The sequence below is a fragment of the Bos mutus genome, chromosome 17 (assembly GCF_027580195.1).
Source record: "Bos mutus isolate GX-2022 chromosome 17, NWIPB_WYAK_1.1, whole genome shotgun sequence".
Classification (NCBI taxonomy): domain Eukaryota; kingdom Metazoa; phylum Chordata; class Mammalia; order Artiodactyla; family Bovidae; genus Bos; species Bos mutus.
The window spans coordinates 59,627,382-59,639,641 of record NC_091633.1 but is presented as its reverse complement, the minus strand read 5'-3'; the positions used below and the strand labels follow the sequence as shown (position 1 = coordinate 59,639,641).

The 12,260-nt window shown below is 42.4% G+C and overlaps 1 protein-coding gene across 4 annotated transcripts in view; it reads right to left on the bottom strand.

Annotated features, from left to right (window-relative positions):
* SMAD1 (SMAD family member 1) overlaps positions 1-12,260 on the bottom strand; it is an 83,121-nt gene that overhangs the window by 36,356 nt on the left and 34,505 nt on the right. For all 4 annotated transcript variants that reach the window (XM_070386603.1, XM_070386602.1, XM_070386605.1 and 1 more), the window contains one exon: positions 10,964-11,540. In XM_070386603.1, the coding sequence (XP_070242704.1) occupies positions 10,964-11,363 (400 nt within the window). In that variant the 5' untranslated portion in view covers positions 11,364-11,540. The remainder of the gene's footprint in view (positions 1-10,963; positions 11,541-12,260) is intronic.

Here is a 12,260-nt window from a genome sequence, read left to right as displayed (position 1 = left end):
TTGTCCTGAATTTCCTAGAGAACTCCACATCTACCAGTCAGCGTTCTCCTGTCAGCAACAGCCCTCCTCTCTCATTTATTGTTGTTTAGTCACTGAGTCGTGTCCAACTCTTTGTAACCCCAGGGACTGTAGCCTGCCAGGCTCCTCTGTCCGTGAGATTTCCCAGGCAAGAATACTGGAGTAGGTTGCCCTTTCCTCCTCTAGGGGATCTTCCTGACCCAGAGAGCGAAACTGCGTCTGCTGCATCTCCTGCATTGGCAGGCGGATTCTTCACCACTGAGCCACCTGGGAAGCCCTCTCCCTCAGTCATTATCAGCTTGGATCCCTGTTTTTTTCCTCCAGTGGCTGATAATTCATTTCTGACCTTAATTATCTTGTTGGTTGTACTATCTGCTTTAGCCAGGAACAGCCAATTCAAGCTGACCCGAGTCCTTAGGACATGTTCCCATCGGTCTTCTCTTTGAAAAATAATTCATTTTAACATCAGCTGTTCTTTTTCCTATTGAAAAGCTGTAGTTAGATGTTTCAAAAGCACTTGCCCACAACTCTTTCCTAACTTGACCACTGTACCTAAATACCTGTCCAGAAACCAACACAACACTGTAAAGCAATTTTCCTACAATTAAAAAAAAGTGTTTTTAATGTTTTCTTTAAACAAACAAACAAAAAACCTGTCCAATACAGCACCATACCCTGGAGACATTTTTTACATGCTTGAAGAAACAACACCATTACAGAAAAAATACTGCTGAGTCTGCTACAGAGCTAGCTAGATGGAATTATAGGGAAACATACAGGAAAAAACACACAAGGCAATTAATTTCACTCTGTTGTCATATGTATGTTTACCTTCAGTTTACAGAAAGCCGCCCAAATAATACTCAAGAGTCACAGTCTCTCCTTTTGCCTTTTCCTGACTGAAGATCCCACCCAGGCAAGTGGGCAGGTGGTCGGGTGATGTGTGACCATGTGAGCCATACCCTTAACTCAGATAAGAAACGGCTGCTTTGTGAGAGACAGCAGGGACCTGAGAACAGCAGCATCTCAGAGAGCTGCTTTGGAAATGACATCATGATGTAGTAGGATGTAAACCTCATCTTGCATTGTGAGGTCTGCTAAATGGATTCCAGAGCATAAAAACAAGCATTTAAAGAATGGGTGGGGGCAGAGGTCAGAACTTACGTGGTGGAAAGACTGTGCTTCCAATGCAAGGAATGGGTTTGAGGGCTTCTCAGGTGGTGCTAGTGGTAAAAAACCCACCTGCCAATGCAGGAGACTTAAGAGATGGGGGTTTGATCCCTGGGTTGGGCAGATTCCTTGGAGGAAGGACTGGCAACCCACTCCAGTATTCTTGCCTGGAAAATCCCATGGACACAGGAGCCTGGCGGACTACAGTCCATAGGGCTGCAAAGGGTTGGACATGACGGAAGCGACTTAGCATGCACACAGGGAACTAAGATCCTACATGCCCACTGGTGAGGTCAAAAATAAATAAATAATTTTAAAAAAAACTTTTAATTAAAAAAAAAGTCTACTCCTCACATAGCTAATAAAGCAAAGCTAAAAACAAAAAAAAAAAGAAAAGAAAAGAAAAATAAAGAACTAACCAGGGGAGAAAAATGCCAAACAGTCCGTTGTGGATCTAAATCTCTATTTAAACAAAGTTTCTGGTTCCAGATTTCTTCCTTTCTCAGAGAGGCGAACATTACTTCTAGTTATACAACCCATGTGGCCCGTACCAGTGTCATGACGAGCAGACTGAATGGAATGTTCAAGGGCAGGCTTCGGTGCTGAAGCTCACGACAATGGAGAAGCTCAGTTGAGGGCACTGGTAATTAGGAAGGTGAAATGGGTTTAACGGACAGTTTCAGGCCCTTAACACATCTTCACCCACAGGGAAGAACTGCTGTCGACGTCGTGAGTGCCTAGACCAGACTAAACGCAGGGGAAGCAAGTGTGCAGCCTTTCAAACCAGTCCCGAGACCAGCATCTAACAGTGCCACGCTAGCAAATTAACAAAATTTGTTTTTTAGTTCTCCTTTTCTCCAGGCCCTCTTGAGATTTTTAACACAGTAGTCAGGGTAGCCTCCAGCTGCCAGAAGTCCCTTAGCCCTGCTCTGTAAACCTCCACTCTTTCCTTCCCTATCTCCTCCCCAAACAAATCTCGTTTTTCCAAATATCAGGGCTGAGGTCTGATGATTTGGCTAACTCAGGGTTGTCAGGCATGATGCTGGGCCATTTGAGAAATCACTGCATTTGAGAGTAGAAAAAGGCAAAGAGATGGGACAGTTTCAGGAGAAAGAAATGTCCAGTCTTTTCTTTGAAGCTTTGAACATCTAATACCAAGGAGGCTGAAAGTAAAACCAAGAGAATCAGCCTGAGATCATTACAAAAGCCAATCTTCCCCCTCATTTCTCTCACTTTTCAAGGGTCCATCAAGAGCCTAAGGCGCTACAGCAACCGAGGGCAAGTCACCTGCAGCGTCCCCACCACAACCACACAGAACACTCCCAGGCCCACAAGAAATTGCTGTTTGAGGAGGAGCCACACGTGGGGATCAAAAGCCCCAACACACTACTCACAGGTCTCAACGTCAGTTCACCCCAAGCTAGTCTTGGAAGTTATGAGCTAGGCTTTTCCTTTTGATTGAAAACGTTACTACCTCACAACTGCAATCAGGGAACTACTTTATTACAACTGTTTCTCTGTGGTTTTCAAAATTGCTTTTCCATCAGCCTTGGTTCTTTGAGAGTGTGCTTGGTTTTTCATAGCTGCTGGCTGGCTAGTTTCCTACACTGTAGGAGCAACAATGCAACGGTGATGAACCTTGAGTGAATCCAAAAGGTCTGAATGTATCTCCTCTAGCCCACCTAATTGTTGCACAGACAGAAAAGGAATGAAGTAGAGGATAATGGCCAGGAAAACCAAAGTATGAGCAAGATGCTTTGTATAATCTGTGGATCACAGTCTTAAAATTTCAAGTTGGGAAAGATCTGGCAATAAAAAAACTCTACCCAGAAACAAGTCACATAATAATTATCTAGATATCTGCTTCAACTTATGTAATTTATGTACTTTTATATTTTATATACAAATAATACATAGTAACTGCTAATGCTTACCATGAGTTCATCCATTCATAAATAACACAAAGCCAGTGCCCCAAATTACGCACTAAGAACAGCTGCTCAAGGAAAGAAGAAAAGAGCAAAATAATAAACTTCATATTTTGTCTTGGATTTAAGATAAAGGAACCCACTAAGAGATCTGGGTATAAAGTCCTACACACGATTACATTACTTCATCCGTTTCTAATAAAACTGCAGATGACAGTGATGAAATTATCAGACACAAGCCATATGCCAATGATAATATAGGGGAAAAAAGTTTGCCATCTAAAGTCCATGTCCACTTGGCTGTGCCTTGAGCTTGGATGGAAGCAGTGGTAGCGAAATGCTTTTGCGAAACAAAACTTCCACACAGATGGGAGAATAGAGCCCTGAGAATAGAGACTAGATGGAAAAGGAACTGCAAAGTCTGAGGACACCGTTCTTGCCTCAAGGATCCCCTCCAGCAGGAAGTCTCTGCAAACTGCCTCAGTGGCTCTCACCCACCATCCACCCTCAGGCACAAATGCTCTACAACCTTTAACGCACTTTTCCTTCATCTCAGGGTCATACACATCTCTCTCCCACACCCAAAGTAGGAGCAAAGCATCCAGCCTAGGACTGCACACACACAGTAACTCTGCACGGCAGCACATCTGTATCACAGCCACCCCTGGAACACACATGTGTTGATTTTCCTTAGTCTTGACCTTATGAAGTTTTTTTCCCCCTAGCCTACTTTATTAGTAATACTCTCTACTGTTCTATAAGTCTCCTCGTAAACTGATTTAAATCCTTTGTACAATGAAATATACACAGACACACGTTAATACACATATATCTGAACCACCACGCAGACTGGAACACAATGTCCGACGCATTAGAGTCAGGTGAGCTGAGCTCTATGGCCACCTCAGGCTTGTAAGAGTTGGTTGTGTCCCCCATACACACTTGCATCATTCAATTTAGCACACTGTGCTGTACGCACGTGCCTGTCTTTCCTGTGTGTGTGTGTGTTTTAATCGCTCAGTCGTCTCTGACTCTTTGCAGCCCACGGACTGTAGCCTTCCAGGCTTCTCTGCCCATGGGATTCTCTAGGCAAGAATACTGGAGTGGGTTGCCATTCTCTTCTCCGGGGACCCAGGGATTGAACCTGGCTCTCCTGCACTGCTGGCAGATTCTTTACGGTCTTTCTGGGGCAGACTCAGTTCCTGGGGAGTTGTACATGAATTGTAGATGTTTGAGTGAAAAGAAATTTCCTTTCTTTTTTTTTTACAAGGACCATTTTAAAAGTCTTTATTGAATTAGTTACAATATTGCTTCTATTTGAGTTTTTTTTTTTTTTTTTGGGGTGTTGATGGTTAATTTTGTGTGTTACTTTGAGCTAAAGGATGATCAGAGAACTGGTGAAACAGTACTTCTTGCTGTGTCTTTGAGGCTGTCTCCAGAGGACAGAGGCATTTGAAATGACAGACAGAGTAAGGAAGACCACCCTTGCCAATGTGAGTGGGCTGCACCCAAATGCTGATTGCCAGCAAAAAGCCTGGAGCACCTGTCTTCTCCTGCCCTCGGATACTAGTGGTCCTGGTTCCCAGGCTGCTGGACTAAAACTGGGATTTCACTAAGCGCCTGCCTGGCTCCTCAGCTTGCAGACAGTGGACTGTGGGACTTCTTGGCCTCCACGCTCATGTGAGCCAACGTCCATAATAAATCTATAACAGATATTAGACTTCTTTTTAAACCTTTAAAAATCTATTTGGAGGGGGGCATGCCATGCAGCTTATGGGATCTTAGGTTCCCCAACCAGGGACTGAACCCAGGCCCTCATCACAAAGTACTGAATCCTAACCACTGGACCACCAGGGAAGCACCAATAGTAGACTTATTAGTAGGATAATTAATAAACTTTTAAATTTAATAGGATCTTATAAATACATAGGATCTATATCTATCCTATTGGTTCTGATTCTCTGGAGAACACTGACTACAATGCACAGGTCATAAAGCTTTAATTTTTATAGTTGATATTATTGATAGTTAATCCCAAATCTTCACAACTGCTTCTAACTGCTTCTGCTTCTAACTGCTGTATCTTGGTATCTGGCTTACAGCTTCAGTTACCAGACTCCTAGATATCCACATCACTCAGATAAACTTGGAGGAAGAGTCAATACTTCCCCCCTACCCTTCCCCATCCTCCAAATGGATATACTAATACAAGACTGTAAAAAAAGGCACTTTAATTACATAGAGGTTTTTGTCATCATTGGCTCAAGAAAAATCACATTAACAACATGAAGAAATGCATTAAAATTTTTGATTCTATTTTTGAATATTAATTTTATTAAATCTTGAGCCTTCAGTATACATCTTTTTAATATTCTGTGTGACAAAATGAAAGTACTCGCGGAGCACCTCTGCTGCCTGCCAGACACAACCATTTGTCTTGAGGAGGGGCGCTCAGGTGACTCATTCAAGACTAGCTGCTGCTTTCAGGGATCACCGTGTTTAGATTCAGATAATGGCAGGTTCACATGCAGCTGTGAGAAGTAACAGAGAACTCCTGTCTACCCTGTACCCAGTACCCTCCAATGGTAACAGCCTGCAAAACTAGAACAGGATCAGTCACGACACTGACATAGACACAGCCAAGACACAGAACCCTTCCATCCACCCAAGGGCGCCTCCCCCACGCTGCCTCTTACAGCCACGCCCACTCCCCTTCAGATCCCAGTAACCACCGATGCACTGTCCATTTCTAAGATTTTAAGGCAAAATTTACGGAGCTAGGAACTACCGGTGACTGAGGCAGCCAAAGGGGCAAACGTTGCAGTCAGTCAACAGATGAAGAAGATTTTAGGTGAATTCTGAAGAGGATTTTAGGTGAATTTTAAACGGCTGGGAGCTATGATGCTGAAAATGAAAGAAGCACCAACCAGGAAGCGAACACCAGGGTGTTACTTGAGAGATCCAAATCAAAATTGAAATGTCAGAATTTCAAGCTCAGATTCGATATGGCCTTTGAAGTTCAAAGTACAGAAGATAATTCTCAGGAATCACATGAAAAACATTAAAAAAGGAAAAAAAAAAATGACAGGAAATCTCCACGAAGGCATTTTAATGGCGGCAGAGAGCAACGGAATGGCTTTTCACTTCACAGCGAGACGACTGACTTCATCACGTCAGCATTTTCTTTGGTCAAGAAAAAGAAGACCGCCATTTAACCCAACCACTAATAAGTAGCCTGGACTCTAAAGACTACCGAAGGTCCAAGTAAACAGCCGCCTGTTACATCATCAGCAGGGTCAGAGTCTTCAGAAGCCGCAAGAACTTCCTCTTTCCTATAACTGTCCACACACTTGCAGACAAGTCTTATTGCTTTCTATCAATACTTTTCCCAAAGATGCATGTTTCATTAATGGCCAAGTTACTCTGGACCTTGGTGCTAGCTCTGGTAAGTACTTACAAAAAAAGAACAAAAGAAATTAGTTGCTCAGCTGTGTCCAACTCTTTGTGACACCATGGACTGCTAGCCCGCCAGGCTCCTCTGCCCATGGGATTCTCCAGGCAAGAATACTGGAGTGGGTTGCCATGCCTCCTCCAGGGGATCTTCCCAAACCCAGGGAATGAACCTGGGTATCCTGCATTGCAGACAGATTCTTTACCATCTGAACCACCAGGAAAGCCCCAAAGGTTCTTGCCTCTCACACCCTATCCCATTGTTTTTTTTTTTTTTTAATTTATTTATTTATTATTGAAGGATAATTGCGTTACAGAATTTTGCTGTTTTCTGTCAAACCACAAAATAAATCAGCCACAGGTAAATCCCATTGTTAACTGTGATGAATACAAGTGTTCCTATAACTTTTGGTTTCTTCCCCAGACCACTACAATTTTTAGACTCTTTTGCGTCTAAAAAAATCAAAACAAATGGCATAGGTTAAAGAAAAACAGCAGTTACTTAAATCCATTAAAATTCTTTTTGGCCAAAGAAACAGAGATAGTAAAAGATACCCAAAAGAACAATTAGAAAATGTCTATGGGTCAAATAACAAAGCATTCCTTTCTCCCCGTCTACTCTCCCACCCCGCTAAAGACTCACTGTATCAGGATTCTAATCTTTATAAATATCAGCAGGAAGGGACATTCTAGAGCAAGCAAGTCAATTTTATACCCGTAACAAAATGCAACTTTCTAAATAAAGAGGGATTTCAAACTCTTAACTCATTAGCATCTCTTTTCAATAAGAGACCTCATCTTGTCAACTGGACTTGATGACTTGCCTGGAAACCAGTGGTTCTCACACTTTAAGCCTGAATCAGGATAACCTGGAGAGCCTGTCCAAACACAGACTGCTGGCCCCATCCCCAGAGTTTGATTCAGTAGGTCTGTGCAAGGATCTAAAAATATGCATTTCAACCAAGTTCCCAGGTGATGCCAATGCTGCTAGTCTGGGGACCACACACTTTGAAACACCTCTGCTCTAAACCTTCCAGACACTTGCAGTTTCTCCTGGGTTTTCCTCCTGGGGTCTCAACAGGGGCCTTGGCACAAAACAACAAATTTGGGAGACCTGATTAACTTATGCTTCAACTGCTGAACTGCTCTTTGAAATACTGTATCTGAAGTAAAACAGTTCAGAGGTAAAAAGAAGGTTTAAAGGAATGCAGTGCTGAGCTGTGCCTCTGCAGCTTAGAACTCTGCCTTGTTTCCCAGTTCGCAGAAACAGCCAGGAGTGTGCCCTGCCGCATGCCTGTGTAACTGGGAGTGTGTGGGGCTGAGGCCCCCCCACACTTTGATTTAGTGGGGCTTTTCCCCCACAAAGTGCAGGGATTGCTTCATGGTGGTCTCTGAAAAAGTCCATTTGTTCTCAATCCTCTTCACAGTATGAAAAATATAAGGAAAATCCTGACATGTTCAAATTCACCAGATCTTGGCCTTGTAGTTTTGAGAACTGGTCTACATATGGCTCCCCAGATTCTTGGCTAAAGGGGAGGGGAGGATGAAGTGATATCCATAAAGTGTCAAAATGCCTTATTTTAGCTGGTTTTCCAACTCCTACCTGTCAAGTCTTTTACATGTAAATTATTCAGTTCAGTCGCTCAGTTGTGTCCGACTCTGCGACCCCACGAACCGCAGCACGCCAGGCCTCCCTGTCCATCACCAACTCCCAGAGTCCACCCAAACCCATGTCCATTGAGTCGGTGATGCCATCCAACCATCTCATCCTCTGTCATCCCCTTAATCTTTCCCAGCATCAGGGTCTTTAAATTATTAAGAGTAACAAAATCATTTCCGTATTAACTTTTAATATGTTTTAATATCCATCTAATGTCAGATAGTAATGGCAATGAAATGAAACAAAAGGGAAGATAATGGTCAGAGGGTACAAACAAACCAAAAACTCATCTGTCAAAAAAGAAAAAAATGGCCCAACAGAGAAATTAAAAATAGTGTTTGCCTTTAACATCAGACATGTACTGAATTGTGCTCACTATTAAAAGGAAAGATGTTAATTACACACGTGGTTCCTGCCATCTTGGAGCCTGATTTACTATCCTGCAAGAAGACCAAGGAGAAGGAGAGGAAATGAGGCATGTAGGAGGAGTGCATTCAAGTGTCCCCACGTGACTCAACCACACGAAGCGTGTGTGTGCTCAGTCACACTCAGCTCTTTGTGACCCCATGGACTGTGGCCCCCTAGGATCCTCTGTCCATGGGATTCTCTAGGCAAGAAGAATACTAGAGCCAGTTGCCATTTCCTTCTCCACAGGGTCTTCCCAACACAGGGACCAAACCTGTGTTTCTTGCATCTCCTGCATTGACAGGCAGGTTCTTTATCACTTACGTCACCAGGGAAGTACATGAAAGAATCAAGGTGGGAGAAGAAGCTGGCAAGGTAGGCGAGGACCAGAACACAAAGCTGTGTGTAAAGGAATGGGAAGCAGGAAGATGGCTAGAGCATGCATCCCAAAGAACACTCTCTGTAGTGCACTAGTCCCCCTGCAGGGGGCACCAGTCGGGAGGCAACTGCTGCTGCACAGGATGAAATGTCATAGGATCGAGGGAGAGGTCTGGAGAAAAATGATCCACAATGTTTTCTCAATACAGTTCTCAGTTGTCTGACACAAAGGTCACTTAATTTATAGGGACCTCAGTTTCACCGTTTGTAAAGTGGGATTAGAATCTTCCCTCTGTACCTCTTAAAGTTACTATGGGAATCAAAAAGCCATGTACCTGAATGACCCCTGTTGTATATATTATACATTAAAATTTACATCATGGTGGATATAACAAGCAGTAAAAGAATGTCTATATTACAACAAGGAGAATTCATCAAGATTGTTGGAAAAAATCAAATACAGTTCTAGCCATGAACACTGTAACAAAATGTAACTTTTAAAAGGATACAATAAAACCTGGTCATCTAGAAATACTGATAAATCTAAGAAAAGATGTGCAAGAACTTTCAAGGAGAAAACTTAAAAATCTAAATAAATTTAGAAAAATATTGTGCTCAAGAGCACAACTATGTCAATCCTTCCCCAAATGAAATCAATGAAATTCAAATAAAACCTCCTGAGGATTTTTCACAGGCCTTGACAAAGTAACCCTAAAGTATGTAATACAGAAATCACAAAACCATGATGTTGAATGAATACAGCAAGTTGTAGAAGGATACTCTAATATCACTGTACAATATCTTTAAATATACAAAATAACAGTACATCCTGTCAAGGATTCATACATATAAAACAACAGTAAAAAGCATGCCTGGGAATGATGTTCATCAAATCTGACCATCAAATTCAGAACAGTAGTTACTGAAGGCAACTGGGTGGTGGATACAAAGATGTTTATTATTCCCTTTTTAAATGGCATAAATATTCCATAAGAAACCAGAATGCTTTTTATTTGACAACCAGGTTATTATGGGATATAGCATAGTTCCCAAATACCAATCCAATAGCCCCTATCAACGCTATCTGGAGTACATGTTAAACATGGGTCAAAAAAAAAAAAAACCAAACACGGATCACTGGGCTCTGCCAGAATAAGAATTTCTGGGAGAGAGCCACATGAATCTAACACACAGCCTCATTTGGGAACACCTGGTAACCATCAGCTATTAATAACTAATCCATCAACAAATTTGATTCCAATCTGACGCTGAGATATTTAAGTGCCTGAGATTGCCTAATCATTTTCCAGCTGATGCCACTGTCTAGAATGTGGACTCTAATTTAAGTCAAAACCAAGTAAATGTTAAAAGTATATCTTTTATTATGCTTCCTCCACCCCCTCCAAGGTCACACATGTAAAAACCAGGAGTATCTCATATAAAGTAATAGTATCAAATGATTCCACAGCAGAACATAATTCCTTCATATCCTCCACAGGGAGTATGCCATAGCAAAATTCTACTGGAGATGATAAAAAATGCTATTTTTAAGGATAAAGTGATATAAGTCACTGGCAACCATCCTCAAGTATGTAGACAGCAACATCATGCTTCTTTCTCGATTTTCTTCCCTTGCAATAAAAATCATAGCTAACTCTGTCTCGAGAAATGCACAGAACCAAAGGGAAACAAAAAATAAATTCAGCAAAAAAACAATTTATGAAAAGGTAGATGCATTAATGCCTCCATGACAGTTTTCACAGCCCTGCTCCTAAGAAATAAAGTTAACTAGAGACTATGCCGTTAGAACGTACGACCCTTTCAAGGACTGACTGACACGACTTTCCCCCTAATACTTAGAAATTACAACAACGACAAAAAAAACATGGAAAGGGACGATTTCGAGAAACAACACAAATCTGCTAAATGCGTCTACAGGAAAGGACTCACTCACCGGGGCTTTCTACTCGCTTATAGTGGTAGGGGTTGATGCACACCTCCTTCTGCTTGGAGCCGAAGGGAAACTCGCAGCACTCCAATGGTTTCAGTTCATGGTGGCTCTGAAGGTCGGGCCAGCGCCACACGCGGCAGTAGATGACGTGAGGCAGCCCCTTCCGGTGGGAGACCTGCAGTCTGCCGTCCAGGGAGCGGGGGATGGTGACGCAGTTGCTGGGCTGGCCCGGGCAGCTCAAGGCCTTTTCCAGTTCCTCCATGGCACCCTTCTTTTTCTTCAGTTTTTTCACCAAAGCATCAACGGCCTTCTCTGCCCATTTTTCTTCCTCGTCACCCTGTTTCCAGCCAAGAAGTCTCTTCACAGCTGGACTTGTGAAGGAAAATAAACTTGTCACATTCATGATGGCGCTACGCACGCTCCTTGAGGAGGGAGAAATATAGACGTCCCCAATGTGAAAGGACAGTGAAAGAGGCTTCACTTTATCTACATAAGATTCTCCTTAGCTTCTTTGTGCGGAGGTCCTGAAAAGTAGAAATGACCATTCCTGGTGTTTCCAAAAGGAACCCAAAGCGAGCACCTAGAAAAGAAAAAAGGGGAAAAGGTGTTTAAAATCATCTGTACCATAAAATCACAATTTATTAAACAATTACCATGGGTCAGGTATTTTTTTAAGTGATTTTATGTATTAGTGTCCTATGGAATGAATTATGCACCCCCCACCCCCAAACTCATATTGAAGCCTCAGTGTGACTGTATTTGGAGATGGAACCTGGAGCCTTTAAGGAAGTAATTAAGGTCAAATGTGGTCATGAAGGTGGGGTCCTAACATGAGAGGATTAGTGGCCTCATAAGAAGAAGGGAGAGATTTCTCTCCTGCCCTACGTGTGCACCCACTGAGGAAAGGCCACCTGCAGACACAGAGAGAAGGCCACTGCCTACAAGCCTGGATGATAGCTCTCATCAGAAACCACACTATCTGGACCCTTCATCTTGGACTTCACAGACTCCAGAACTGTAAGAAATACATTTCTATTGTTTAAGCCACTCCATCAGTGGTATCTTGTTATGGCAGCAGACTAGCACAGTATTTAACCCTTTAAATAATTATTTCAACTAGGTAATACAATCATTGCGATTTTATAGATGAATAAACTGAGATGCAATTTAAAAAGAAGTATGCTACTCTTTATATGAGTTATGAGGTAGAAGCAATATTCCCCTTAGTGCAAAAAAAATTCAAGTTCTCAACAGATACTGTGATATTCTATATTTATAGTCACTCATGGGCTCTAAAATA